The following is a 14,901-nucleotide window of genomic DNA, read 5'->3' as shown; positions in this document are numbered from 1 at the left end:
TGGGGAAATTCAGCAAATCAGCTCCTAGTTCATAATCTCTGCATACCGAAACTGTCAAAACGGAAATGTAAATCAAAATTTGAAACCTAGTAATAACAAGCAGAATAAATAATCTCTAGAGAGTTAAAAAACTCAATCTAATTTTAAATTTTTAAATTATTATAATATGAAACATTAGTTATTGATACCATCACCGATTTCTTTGGTTTTGGGCTGGGTGACAGCAGATGATAATTCCTGGCAGGCTTTCGGATGTATATTTTCCATGTAGAAGAGTCTGGGTTTTCTGCAGCATAGCATCTCCATGCAGTCTGCAACAAATGGTTAAAGCAACAGAATAATTAATCAATCAAATTAATGGCTTGCTGTACAACACAGTAACGTCCAAGTAGTATGTCAGTCATTCTTGATTTAATGATATTCTTCAATTTGCCCTCTGGAAACAAACTCAGCATGGTTTACAGCCCTTATTTAGTAAATGGAAACCACATAGTTAGAACTGGGAAACCACACAAAGATCAGTCTTTTCAAGTGCAACTTTTGTTCTCAGTAACAACAAACAAATAATGAGAGACAATTCTAGACTGGACTCAGAAAGGTCTAAATTTCAAGTCCTGCCCCAATTTCCTACCTGACTTTAGGCATTTTGCCTATTGCATCCTGTGTTACAGGCCCACTCAGAAAAAGACAAAAATAGTTCTTCCATGCCTCATATAAACACTACCAGGCAAAAAAAAAAAATTAAAAAAAAAAAAGGAATTGTGATGTGGTCAGTAGGGCTTTATTCATCTGAAGAAATGAAACTGAGAGCACAACAGAATGGTACCAGTGGTTAACCAGGAGCCAAAACCCAAACCCAGTCCTCCCCTTGCCAACCACTAATGATTAAATCTCATGTTCTAAGGCAAAAGGGCGGAAAAGCAGGGCTAGGAAACAAGACCAACAAATAAAGCACTACTGCATTCTCTCCTAACTGTGTAAATGTCAGAATTAATTAATAATGAGTCTCCAAATTAAAAAGCAGATCCTCACTTACTACATGAAGAAAGGACACACTTATACATAAACAATCTAAAGCAGGGAAGGTCGGAAAACCCCAGATGAAAGAAAAAAAGCAGGGCAGAAGGAGAGGGGAAAACAGACAGCAGTTGGAAAGTCAAGGAAAAGAATCACCATGTAAACCCCTCCATGATTAGCAGAACAGTGGAACAAACAAATTACCTCTAGAGGAAACCAAGAAGGAATACAAGGAAAGAAAATTACTCATCTGGGCTGTTCTCGTCTTGTACTTTTTGTGTAAATATCTTGGTTTAAGAACAATATTTTTTATGTCATTTGTAGAGCACTCAGTGAACTGGGCTTTCAGAAGCCTGAGACTGTTAGTAAATCACAATTACAACTTTTAAGAACAGGTACTCAGCAACTCATTGTCTATCCTCCATTCCTCCTTAGCATTTCTGATGGAGCCAAGCACAACATTCTGGGCATGCAGGCTCAGGCTTCCCAATGATTTGGTGTTCATTTCCCACAAGAATCAGTGGGAACATTAAAAAAATCCATTCTTTACAAAACCATACCATATGAGTCTCAAGACTTGTAGCTAATCTCTGGCTATAACCAGGGTCTTTTTCACATTAACTCTGGGACTGTTTCGTTTCGAGCATAAACTTTACAGTGAGCTACTGTTTTCATAAAGATCCTGACCTGGAAACCCACATTCACTCATGAAGCTCGAGAAATAAGTCATATGAGAAAGAAAAAATGATATGGTGTACATCGAGTTTCCTTTTAAATTTGATCTCTGTGCTTCTAAAGTTATGTGCAGGTACTGAGAGAGGAAAAGATGGAAAAACCTAGAATGAAACCATGCTAATACTTCTCCAGGGTGCAATGCTGGATCCAATGAAGTAAAGGATAAAATCTCCTTAACCATAGTGATACTGAACTGCAATTGCATTTATAACAGGGGATCAATATTTTCCTGCCTGTCAGTTATCCTGCATGAAGACTGATTTCACAGAATCCCAGTGGTTCCCAGTGACCTATTCTAGAAGTGAAAAGTCAAAAAACCATTTTCCTACATAAGATTCTGACTTATTTCCCCTAAATTTGAGATTTTTAAGAATTTAGTTGTCCCAAGTGAAGCATACTTGACATTTGTCTTTACTAGCAACAATGTATTTTTTAAAAGCACAAATCTACATTAAGCCTCCTCTTTGTTTTTTTCATTATTACAAGCATAACATTTCATAACATTTTCCCCAGGTAAATAGTTTAATAATTTCAGGATAACTTTCAGTTTTGATTTTAACCAGCTGAATTAAAACAGTTTACACTGATTTGGGAGTGTACTTTTCTGCTCATTAGGTTATATTAACAATTGGATTTCCAAAACTTGCATCTGTAACTCCTGTATAGTTTTTAATGGGAATCAGGGAGGGAAAAAATGCCAACAGCTCGGAAAAAAAGAGCAAAACAAAAAAAAACCAACCAAACAAAAAAAACCCAAAAAACCAAAAATACCCCACCCTTCTATAAATGGAAAGAATGACAGTATGCAAGAGCCCAGTACCTGTATGAGTGAGGCAGCAGCTGGAATCTGACGGTTGAAATGCTTCTGTCTTTGTTTCTGTTGTACCTTTAGGGCAAAGCCTGAACCAAGAATTCCCTGTGGAAAAAAACAAACCTTTATTTTTTTCTTTTTTTTTTTTTTTTTGGTAAGGGTGGGGGGAAAGAACCATGCATAAAATTGTGTTGTGCTAATAAACTTCTGTTCAGCATCATAAAACCCAACCAATTATTTAGAGGAAATGACTTAATACAGTGAAATTTTTAGTCTCAGTTATTACTTGCTGAAGCAAACTGTGAATGCTATCATGCTCTGATGCAAAGGCTGCTGGACTCAAGACACAAGAAAGGAAACAGAAATGATATTTCATTCCCTCTAAAAGTCTCACAAAGGCTTCTTTAGGGGAATGACAGAATAGGGAAATTTAAAAATCCACCTGATGGGCTTAACTACATTTTTATGAGAAATAAAGCTTTGGCAGGGCATGATGTCAGTCACTAGATCTTTTAACTGTAGTATGGTAATTTCTATTTCCCTATGTTAATCCATGGTGGGAGTGAGGAAAGAGGATGGAGAAAAAGACATATTTCAAAATGGCCAACTGAGTTGAACACAAAGCCATCTAATTCACTCTCAGGACAATAATGGCAGTGGATAGTGTGAAACCCAAACTAGATTCCAAATGTAGTCTAGATATGAAGTCCAAATTTAAGTAAAGAGCAAGCCATTTATGTGGTCATTTGCACAGGTATAGGCATTTTTAATGAAAATGAAATCTTTTATAAATCAGCTTACATGATTACTCCTACTCAAGAAAGCACAATTTTTTGTTCTGCACATTGCAGAAGGCATCAGAGCAGCCAGGGATCTTGGTTCAACCTCTAAGAACTGTATTTATCATTAAATATTTTGAAAGGAACATGAAATGCCCCTCCTATTAAGTTCATTTAGTAAAGATCAAAGAGATGACGATGCCCAAACACCACATATTTGGGAAATGAGGGATCACTGCCTGATCCAGAACCCACACCAGTTGGGTTTAGCCACTACAGTCACTTTTGACTGTGATCTGAGCCAGATCCTCTTACTAAAGCACCAACAAGAGAGTCTGCAATAGAGCTTCAAACCCTGAATTCCCCCTTGGGGCAACTCACAGGAACAACTTCATTCAGTAAGGAAAATCCCACTTATGAAGGGGTGATTGGTGTTGCTCTACTTCAACAAAGATTAGGGAAATCTGACAGGTAAACACAAAGCATGGCTGTGAAGGCATGGCTGCTACACAATCACTTACAAAACATTTTTTGGCACTTTAGACTGATTTAAAAAAACCAACCAACTTAAACAAAACAAACACCAGTCAAAAAAGTAGGTTTTGGCATTTTCCATAACAATCATTTCACTAATCTGATTTCACTTCTAAAATAAAAGTGGAAGACATTAGAATGAGGAGGGAGGGAATCATATGCTTTCAAGGCAAACTGGAGATGCTGGAGAATTTAAAAAAATTAATTATCCTCCTCTGTTAAAGGTTATGTACCTTTAAGGTAAGGAACTAATTTCAAAAGTTCACTGGAATTTTAGTAGCTACTATTTCATGCTGTGAAGAACTTTTGTGATGGTGCTGGCATGAAAGTATTCTTATCTATTCTGTATCATCCCCATCAGTTCTTCATTAGAACTACACAAACATCTGGTAATACAGCTGTTTGTGTCCCTGAACTGGAAAAAAAAAAAACCAAACATGTCAATGCTTCAGGGGGCACAAATATTTTAACAGCACAATTGAGGAGTATTGCCAAATTTGTGGAAAACATACCCTTAACTACCCCTGGCACTGAATATTTGGGTTTTCAAGCCACAGTCCAAGCTTTGCTGATTTTGAATTTACCCTTGGTACTCGTTTCTTGTTTGGAAGCACCCAGGAACCTGTTTTCAGTGCAAACAAAGTGCCAAAACAGCTGTAAAAGGTCAGTTCTAGGTCAGTTTGAAAACATTACTATGGCCATGGACAGATATTAATTTTGTGAAGAACTGCATCAGTGTCTCTGGCTGCTGACTGCTGTCTTTCTGCTAGTGACATCTTTTTGGAAGCTTTTCTAGAAGAAGGGTGAACATGAGAATTCTACAGTTCACCTTGGAGAATCAGTTAATAAACTGACTGAATGCCTTAAAAAAACCCCACAGCATCACTGAGTCATCACTAAGAAGTAAGTAGAAATAACTTCCTTTACACTTCTGAGATAGGTTGGGAACAATTACTTGGAATTAAACATCTCTTTCTCAAATACAAATCCTTCTCAAATCTAGGGCTGCATAGAAAAACCACTGCATATTTATTTAGCTCCTTCTAGAACCCCTTTTGTTTCTACAAGCTACAAAAATTTCAGCTAAAATATAGAAGCTTAACACAAAGCTTACACAACACCAGGTTACATGAAAGGTTAAAGAATCAAAACTAAAAGTTCCCTCTGATAACTAACGAATCAACATCAAACTGTCACAAAAGTACAAGATGACCTACCGCAGGCAGTGCGAAAAATGAGATTGCAAACACTGAAAAACAGGACGCAATTGTCTTTCCTATCCAGGTCTGTGGCACTTTATCCCCATAGCCAATAGTTGTAACAGTCACCTGCAAAGAGAAATAAAGAGGGCATTACAGCAAGTATTAACATTGCACTTTGGGCTTGTTGCTCTCTCTTCCTTTTGTATTTATTTCAAAGAAGCATTAGCTGCACTCCTAACTCTCCCACTGTCAGCCTGTGTGACACTAATGAAGGTTAGCTCTTCCTTCCAGGTTTGCTTCCCCACCTAATACTGAATGGGAAAACACACAGCAAACTGAATTACAACAAAATACACGTTTAAAATCTTGCAAAGTAGAACCATTAATTCTAGTTTTCATGTCTGAGGGAACTGCACAGCTGCCTGCCCATGTCACACACTTTCAATAAGGAAAGGTTGCCAGCAGTTCTGAGCTGGTGATTTGGTTCATGGGCAGGAGATGTTGCTGGGGATGTTGCAGGGCAGTTCTGAGCTGGGGATTTGGTTTACGGGCAGGAGATGGTGATGAGGATGTTGCAGGGCGGTTCTGAGCTGGGGATTTGGTTTATGGCAGGAGATGCTGCTGGGGATGTTGCAGGACTGCTGCATGGGAAGAGCACACACTCTGTAACCAGGCACTGCGACTGCAGTCAGGTGTGAAGAGCTCGAGAGGTAGCACAGCATAAATAGCAAGAGGAACATTTTCCATGCAGTAAAGACTCCAAAAACAGTCTAATGAATCATATAAATGTATCAGTATATCAATTCATATAAAACAATGAGAGCAGGAACAGATAATTTAAAGCACACATGCAGGAAACATCTGCTGAGTTTGCCTTTCAGAGCACTGAAGTAGAAATTACCACCACAGTGATGTAGCATAACAAGGCTTAATGAGTCATTATTTGCATGAGCTCAAGGAAAGAACGTATTTGTTTAAAGCAGAAGGATGCACTTGCATCTGAGAGCAATTTAAATTCACCTATGTCACCAGCTATTTCTGCATTTGCAAATTAGAGAGATTTTTATCTGTGACTTGGAGGAAGGCTAACCAAACCAGAGCATGGGAAGCCACATGGAGCAGTTGGGGCACAGCTCAGTTGTTGGCTGGTCAGATTTTTGTCTGACACTGTGGGTTTCAGCTGCCTGGGACACAGACATTGTTCCCACAGTCACACACACCATCCCCATCTCGTCCTGAACTTGTGTCCCCTCTAAGCAAAGTCTCTGTGCCAGTCAAACACACGACAAAAGGGGCAGCTTGAGCTCGCCGTGGTTGTTGCAAGCTTCTTGCTGATACTCAAAACATTCAAGTATTTGGTTTTAATTTTTAATTCAAGTTTTTAAAACGTGGTCTTTTTCCAGAACTGCTTCACACCCCACATTCTAAGGGCTTGTTAATTACTCAAGCACCTTTGTCTGTACTCCTGAAATTGTTATTAAAATTCCACCTCAATTCAGGACCTGATGAGGTCCTGAAGACTGATGTTACCTCCTTACCTACATAGGAGGGTGGCTTGAAAAAAAATCCAAAAGCCTAATAACAATTTCACTTTCAAAAATATGGAATAAAAAAGAAAATACAATTATAGGTAAAGTTATGGCCTCCAATGCCTTCTTACAGAGAAGATGATGAGAGAAAATAATGGTTTATGGATCTGTTTTTGGAAAACAAATGTAAATCCTTGCAAGTGAAAAATGTTATCAACTATTTTGTGTTACAGTCTTAAAATCATGTTGAAATACACACATGAACCAGAAATGGGCTTCTGAGCTGGCCAAAGTTTAACTGAAGAAGAATTCATATACATCAAAGTATTTGTCTCTCCCACCACATCCCTGCCCCTTCCTTCTGAATTGGTTTATATGAATCATCAGTAACACCAAAAAAAGAGTACTTCCTGTGATGGTTTTCCAGGAGGTTTTTTTTAAAAAGACATTTTGGAAATTGGGTTGCAAATCAAAGTTTGCAGTTAACTTTTTCCTCTGCCCTCATAACTCTAAACCATCTACAAATGCACTGTATTCTGAAATTATATTTTCTTTTTCCCCCAAAATATATGCTGCTGAAACCTTACATGCCAAGTTTCTGCCCTAAATCGCTCTTTACAGCTGGATTAAACTCCCTAAAGAGCACAATACTAATTTTACAATTGTAAAAGAGGATATTACAATGGAAATACTGACTCAACTTCTACTCTAGCATAATAAACATGTTGGCATAATGAAATTAAATTGATACAAGAGCTCACACAATGAAATTCATTGAAAAGCAGCCTGTAAAACAATTGCTTTAATTAGGAACAAAATCATATTCATCAACTGACTGTTTTAGAACTTTGATCTGATGAACATCACCACAGATTTAGGCATTAAGACTAATATTGTTCCTATTAAATATGCATCAAAAGTCTGAATGAGGCAATATGAAGCAAAAATCCACCCAGAAAGAAGAAATAGTAATGTTCATCAGCACTAAGTAGGGAAAGGATTTTATTTTAAGTTATATCAGGCTAAAGTGAGCACAGAAAACTGATCAGGTAAGTAAGGATGTTCTGTCTATGAAATCCTTGCTGCGTACCTGGGAAAATGTGGACAGTTAAACAGCTGCAAAATACAAGAATCTCTAGCTGTAACAATATCTGTATTTTGCAAGTAACAATTTTAAAAGGTTTCTTCACATCTACCCCATAAGAGCTCACTGCATGAGAACAAAACATAGTTGGAACCTCTCATGGAGTTAAACCTCAGAGATGAGAAGGCAGCTGCAAAAGGAAGAGATGCCTCACAAAGAGCATTTAAAAATATTTCCATCTTTTCAATCCCTGCTCCAACAGTTCCTAAACTAAACAACTCACCCTCAAAAAATCCAAACATGCAATCCCCAAGATCAGAATTATTTTTAAAAAAGGATGTCACAGGTGTATAGTTGGTCACTTGACTTGTAAATCACATAGAAACTAAAAATGACATGTCCCCTTCTGCCAAACATTGAAGTCAGTGTACAGTTGTTAGCAGCTTTTTTAACTGAGAAAAGGTGGGAGAAGGGTTCTGAATAACACAAGATCACTTTTCATGAAGCTATTTTTTAAAATTAATGTGCAACTATTTTATAAGTCAGATTACTTTTAATTTAGAAAAATTCTATGCATGTGCAGTTTTGACTAGAATTTCCTGTAACTTTTCAGCAAAGTTTCCCCCAGCTTTGATTTCTAATTTATATTTAGGACATACTGATGGACTTTGCTAAACAGGACATTGTTTTATGTATGCTTAGAAGTAAGCAAATTTGTAAATGTTTTGCTGAATTTGGTCCTTAGTGAAAAAGCCTATCTTCTAAGCTGTAACAATTAAAGGAACAAGAAACCCTCAAGTAAAGCTGTTTTTTGCAGAAAACTGCTTGCTTCAATTCAAAGCAAAAGGAACAGAGAAATATCCATGTGTGAGTATATTCAATAATTCCTCTTAGAAAGAGTGTTCATGATCAAAGACACTGTTAGCACAGGTTTTTCTGAGGCTTGTTTGTTCCAAAGTGAAGGCTGGAAATCGTGTATTCATTCAGTGGATATCAAAAGTACAGCTCCTCTCAGTTACTCTGAGATGGGATTGAAATGAATGCTGAAGGAGAGAGGGAGAAAAACAACGACAAAATAAAAAGCCACAAGCAAACCCTAAAACCCACACTTCCCCAGAGACAGTAAGCAGGTAACACTTCCTGAAGGTGCTCATCTCAGACAGATTCAATGAGAATGTTTTTAATTTTTTTAAGTGTCTGTTTTTAAAATTTTAATGTTTTCCTGGTTTTCTTGGTCTTGAATCTATATTAGGTCTTTAAAGCTGTCAGTCTGGACATGACAGACAAGATAAGTAGACTAATTTTGAATACTGGCCCTGGGAAACTGATAGATGCACCACATTGCATTTATTTCACTTGCTAACACTAAACCTGTTTTTGAAAGATGTACAGATAAGCTGCCACTGGCAGAATTTATACAGCTTGCACTGCATTCAAAAGCAGCAATGATATAGACAACTCTTTATGCCATAAGGTAACCTTTGGTTTCCTCAAGAAGCCCATAGCTGACGTGGCAAATAGCTACAGTCCAGGGTTCTCAAGGAAATTCAAATAAAGCCCAGGAGGCCAATTTACATATGAAAATGGAAAAGCAATCTAGACCTATAAATAACAACAATGACAATGAACATTTAATTACAAGTTATGCACCCTAGGGGTGTGCCTGCAGTCAGCAAAGCACAGCAACATGAAATACTCAACTCCAGATGCAGTTTAGCTGGGGTAACACTGATCTTTAATATGGTTTACTCCAGCTACACGACATACTCTGTTACTGCTGCCCAAAGAACTTGTTTAGCAGTGTAAAATAGACTGAGATAACAAAAAAGCACAGTGTTGGAGAGTGAGAAAAGGGGTGTGCAAACACAGTCAAGGACTTCTGAAGTATTCTTTACTATGTCAGGTAGGTGCACTTTCAGAGAAGAGAGATCTAATTTATGATGGTGTCTGAGACGGGAGCTGTGAATTATCTTCCTCTGCAGGCTGAAAACAGGTTTTCATTGGCCAGAATTTGTGGAGTTTAAGCAAATCAGAAAATTCTGGCTAAAGATAACTGAAATTTTCAAGATCTAACACTTGAGAAGGTTTTTGTATGCTTTTGAGACCGTTATTAGGAAGAATCCTTGTAACTTCCCAGCTATTCATAGAATCACAGAATGATTTTGGTTGGAAGAAACCTTGAAGATCACCTGGTTCCAACCCCTATCCCAGGTTGCTCAGAGCCCCATCCAGCCTGTCCTTGAACACTGCCAGGGATGGGACATCCACACCTCCTGTGGGCTATTTGTCTCTCCTAACTTTATGGGGCTTTTTCCTAGCAGAAAGAAGGAAGACTATTACACTATCAAGAAATCAGAAATGGATGGATCTGACTCCATCTCAATTTTTTTCTGTTAAATTTTTTTAGCAATTAGTGGAAGTGTGTTAGAGCAGAACAAGGACACCCGATTCTACTTTAGTATTAAAAGAAATTACATTATGTGCTTGTTGAACGCAGTCTCCCATTTCATGTGGCATGCAACACAATAGAAGTTATAACATAGAAAAAAATATTATCATAATTAAATGTATTGATTAAATAAGTTTATTGTAGTTGGGAAGACAAAATAACTAGCACGCCTATTAACTGAACAATAATGCCCTGAAAGGAGAATATTTCAATATCCTGACAGATCATATTGCTTCTATGGGAGGCTTTACTGTATTTTCAGTAAGCCAGTCTGGTCTGTCACATACTCAGTTTTTAATGGCAATGCCAATGACAGCATGTGTTTTTAAATGCAGCTACATCTGCCACTGTTAATTACCAAGTCATCTGACCACTGTAGTGGAAAATAAAAATGCCATAATGACATGAAAGAATTGAAAAAAGCTACTTGACAGAAAGCCACTTTCTTGTGCTACACAGTAAGTCTTCTAAGAAAACCTGTATTTAACCATGGCAGACAGCAAGAAGAAAGAATTCTACAGCAGATCATAGCTGCAAAACAATACAACAATACAAAAACTTTTGTATTCAAAAAGGGCTACACACGCATTTCAGCACCAGCAGACCTGCAGTGGATTTGCTCATCAATAGATCTTTCCTTCCTTAAACAGCAAGTGATAATTTGGAAAGAGAAGACTATATAAGCACACACATAGAGAGGTTTATTAAAAATATTTCTTCATATATATTCTTAAATACATACATGTATTTTATTCGTGAAATGGAGGCATTAGTCTTATTCACTCCTAAGCAGAAGACTTATTAGTCTTATTTTTAACCAAAAAAATATTTTTTTTTATTTAAAGCAGCAAAGAAAAAGCTCTAGAAGATCAGCACACTTGGAGAGTGCAAGTATGTTATCAGTGATGGCTTTGCATTTCAAAGATCTGTAGCACTTAGTGATGACAGTTTGTTTGATTAAGCTAATAGAATTAAAGCAGATAAAAAGCCATTGCTGGAATGCTAATGACAAGGAAAAATAGTTTCTAAGAAGTACCTTTCCGTGAACTGCAATAAGAAACAGAAATGTGAACAATTACAGATGGGAAATCCCAGAACAAAATTGCCAACCTAGTATTTGTGTATCAGTGAGAATGAAAGAGGGAATAGTTACTATTAGAAGCAACAAAATTAAGATGTTTATGAAAATTATAATCTCAGAATAGAACTGCCACACTAATAAGTGCATATAATGAACAGAGACAATTGTCTCTAGTCCCTAGTACTACCAATAAAGGAGAAATTTTCTACCAGAACTAAAGTTAGATCTGCACCAAAGTTGTGGCAGCACCTTAGAAAAAGTTGAGAAATCTCTAAACAAGATGGTTACAATACAGCACAGATAAATGCTGTGTAAAGACACTGAGTGGCTCCCACAGCAATATAAACACCTTAGAAGAGTCCTGTGCCTGCATTTCCTATACATCTTAGATGCTTCTTGCTCCAGAATTAGTCTGTTCTGAATAAACTGGGAACAAGTCAAATAGATAACTGTTTTAAGGAAAAAATCCCAACCCAACAAAGAGATGGATGAAGAAAACCAGCCCTGATTTAGGAAGACTCTTACTGTCTTAACAGTGGAATACTATCATGACAAAGGCAGCAAGAAATAATCACTGCATCAGTAGGGAAGACAGGATAAAGAAATAGAACATGTGGAGGGTTTTATGTATTTTTTTATGTACATTTTTTCAGATCACATAAGACTATAAACAGCAAATAATATTACTGATCTTTTACAGTATTTTTGTAGTGTCATGGAATTACAAAATCAGAAACTGTATTGAAGCAATAAGAAGCTTATTTCAAAGTGCTGTTTTGACTCCCTGATTGCTTGAATTTTACTCCACACTGGACAGAGTTAACATGTGAAATTTCTGTACTTACTACTCCCCACCACAGGGCATCTGCATAGCTGCCAAACTCCGTTTCTCCAGAATCATTTACAGCATCTTTCTCAGCCAGGTACACAAAGTAAGATGAAAAAATCAGGCCCAGAAATCCAATGTAGAGTGTAGTTATCAGTTCCTGCAAAGAGAATCAAAGTAATGGCATTATGATCTCGTTGAGACACTTCTATTTCCTAACACTGATGGATTATAAAGAATAACTGGAGGAGAAAAATGCAATTTCAGCAATTAAAAAAATATTGACACTGAGTGCTGGCTGTGCAAATCAACAAAAATTCACTGAGCTTCACAGACAACACAGAATCAAAACAATCTCGTCACACAGGACTCATTAACCTTCTGGCCACCAAAAAGTAGCTGGGCAACTTTTTCAAACAGTGCCAGATTCAAAACAACTCTGGAATTTAGACACATATTTTAGGAACTATTCAGACTAGTCTTTAGAAGTCGCATTTTCTGTTGTTGAGTCCAACTACAAGTCAAATTTTGCCAAAGTGGCAGTGAATATGAGGTAGAACAACCACACTTGGTTAAAATAAATGACTGCCTGCCCCCACACTGAGTAAAAGTGATAGCAGCAGCAGGGCTGAATGCATGCTGCTGTGACTATAAGGGCTGTGCCACCCCTCAGGGGCCCAAACTCACCTGTCTGTGTATGAACACCACTGAGCCCAGCAGCCTCCAGGTGCCACCCTGCCGGTCAACGTGCAGCATCCGCAGAATCTGCAGGAAACGGATGCCCCTGGAACACGATTTCCAAATTGGTGGAGAGACCAAACACACAGGAGAAGAAACAGAGGGGGGAAGGGAACTCTGCCTTCCAAAGTATTTCATGTCAGACTTAGCAGCCTGTGGCTTTTCACTCCAGTCACCCATCTTTCTTCTTGTTTGTTATGAAGACAGTCTGGGGAGAGTGTCCAAGGGAAGAACTGACCTTTGTGCACATGGCTAGTAAGGATAACTAAAGGATTCAGGAATTTTGGACACAAACTGTAAGTGCTCTAAAAATCATTCATCAACTCATACTTGACCTGCTCACCAGGATGGGAAACAAAATACAGAACCAGCTAACTGAAGATCTGATTTCCTTATCTTTGAGGAATTTCATAGGCAATTTGAACCAGACAGTCCAATAATACTTTAAAATATTCTTTTTATGGGAGTCACTGTGATCCTGGAGCATGGCTGCAGTTAGTTGTGAATAGCAAAGCATCCATTCATCCCAGCAAACCAAATGGTGTGACCTTCCTGAGCACAAGGTGGATTCAGCCCATCAGGAATTCACAACCACAGACATTTTATGAAGAGGTAGCTTGAAGATGTCAGAGGTATGAAGCATCAAAGAGTTGCTATAAAACTGAGCTAAGAAAATAAACCAGGATTTGGGTAGAACCCATCTAGCTGAGAAAAGGGGAAAGAGAATGAGCTTTTCTATCCCCACTAGCCATAAAAGCACTACAACAAAATTTACACTTTATGGGATCACTGATACATGATCAGTGATCTGCTCTACTACATGACACTGGGCAGTGACTCATTTTCTGCTGCAAGAATTGAAACAGGAGGTAAATTTTCAAAAAAAAGAAGAAATGCCACCTTGCTCAGATAGCACTATTTCTTTTATTGGATATAATTACCTGATAGCAGAGGTTGCAAAGACTTGACCTTTAGAGCCCACACAAAGAACTATCATGGAAGCAACAACTACAATTAAATCTGGAAAATAAAAGTCAATTGAGGAAAATTAATTAGCAGCATCTTGCAATACTCCTGCAAGACTACTAGAACCAAAGACCACATTACTTTAACAAGTTGAACAGTCACTCCTAATTAACATTTTTGTTTATATATCAAGAGATCTCAATTGTGGCATGTAAAAAAAAAAAAAATCATCATGTGATATTGATGGAAAAGTTGTACTGAGATGGGTCCAAGCTGGCCACAGTCTAGATGAAAGAGGAGTTACTCTCAAGCAGCCTGGAATCCTTATTAGCTTTAACCCTGGAGGACTTTCAGCAGTTTCCATCTATTCTCTCTTCTCCAATTCTTAATTTTTCTTCTGTGCTTAGACAAGATTTTAATTGACAGAGATTTTGAGGTTTATTTCATATATAAGAAAATTGCCTTGCTATCATTTCATCTGTCCAGGTCTAAAAGGGAGAGAAAATTGGAATTAGGGTATGAGTCTAGTTTAAGTCAGTAAGTACTGTACTCTAAATCTATGTGCCTCAGGCCTAGTAAATTTTTGAAAGGAACTCTGTATTTTGGAGAATTAAATAGTTCTTGATCCATATCTGGGAAAGCAGAACTGCATTTTGCTTTCCAAAAGGAATTAATTTGGATGATGATTAAGATTGCTTAGTGTTCTAGCACTTGAGAGAAATGGATCATGGCCAGAGTACAAAGATGCAGTCAAAGTCTTTTTAGAGCTGCAATCACACCTGAGATGCAGCTGCTATTTTTATATATAAATGGACAGATGCACAGAGGAGTTAAAGCAAACTATTTTATAACTGTAAAAATACCCAGGTACAAAATTTTCTAATTTACATTCAGCAAAACTGTAGACAGTTTATGAAAACCTATGTCCTGTACTCAACAACATATAACATTTCTGAGCAGTGGAAAAATCTATGTCACAGAACAAGAATTACTGTTCTTCCATAACAATACTCCTCTTCCAATGTCTGATTTATTTAGTCTATTTATATTTCAAGTACTTAAGTACAGGGCAAGGGTCTTCACACAGTTCTTTGAATGCTGGCTAACAAAACAGATTGATTTTGGATTATGTTTCTTTTGGTGAAACTGT

The 14,901-nt window shown here is 37.5% G+C and overlaps 1 protein-coding gene across 2 annotated transcripts in view; it reads right to left on the bottom strand.

The window, feature by feature from the left end:
* The window catches only part of KCNQ1 (potassium voltage-gated channel subfamily Q member 1), a 324,081-nt gene that overhangs the window by 233,837 nt on the left and 75,343 nt on the right, over window positions 1–14,901 (bottom strand). For both annotated transcript variants that reach the window (XM_033063900.2, XM_033063899.1), the window contains exons 4-9: window positions 13,727–13,805; window positions 12,735–12,831; window positions 12,067–12,207; window positions 5,094–5,204; window positions 2,573–2,668; window positions 189–311 (exon numbers count right to left, since the gene is read on the bottom strand). In XM_033063900.2, coding sequence (XP_032919791.1) covers window positions 189–311; window positions 2,573–2,668; window positions 5,094–5,204; window positions 12,067–12,207; window positions 12,735–12,831; window positions 13,727–13,805 — 647 coding nt within the window. The remainder of the gene's footprint in view (window positions 1–188; window positions 312–2,572; window positions 2,669–5,093; window positions 5,205–12,066; window positions 12,208–12,734; window positions 12,832–13,726; window positions 13,806–14,901) is intronic.

This window comes from Catharus ustulatus, chromosome 6 (genome assembly GCF_009819885.2).
Source record: "Catharus ustulatus isolate bCatUst1 chromosome 6, bCatUst1.pri.v2, whole genome shotgun sequence".
Classification (NCBI taxonomy): Eukaryota; Metazoa; Chordata; class Aves; order Passeriformes; family Turdidae; genus Catharus; species Catharus ustulatus.
This window is presented reverse-complemented; position numbering and strand designations above follow the sequence as displayed.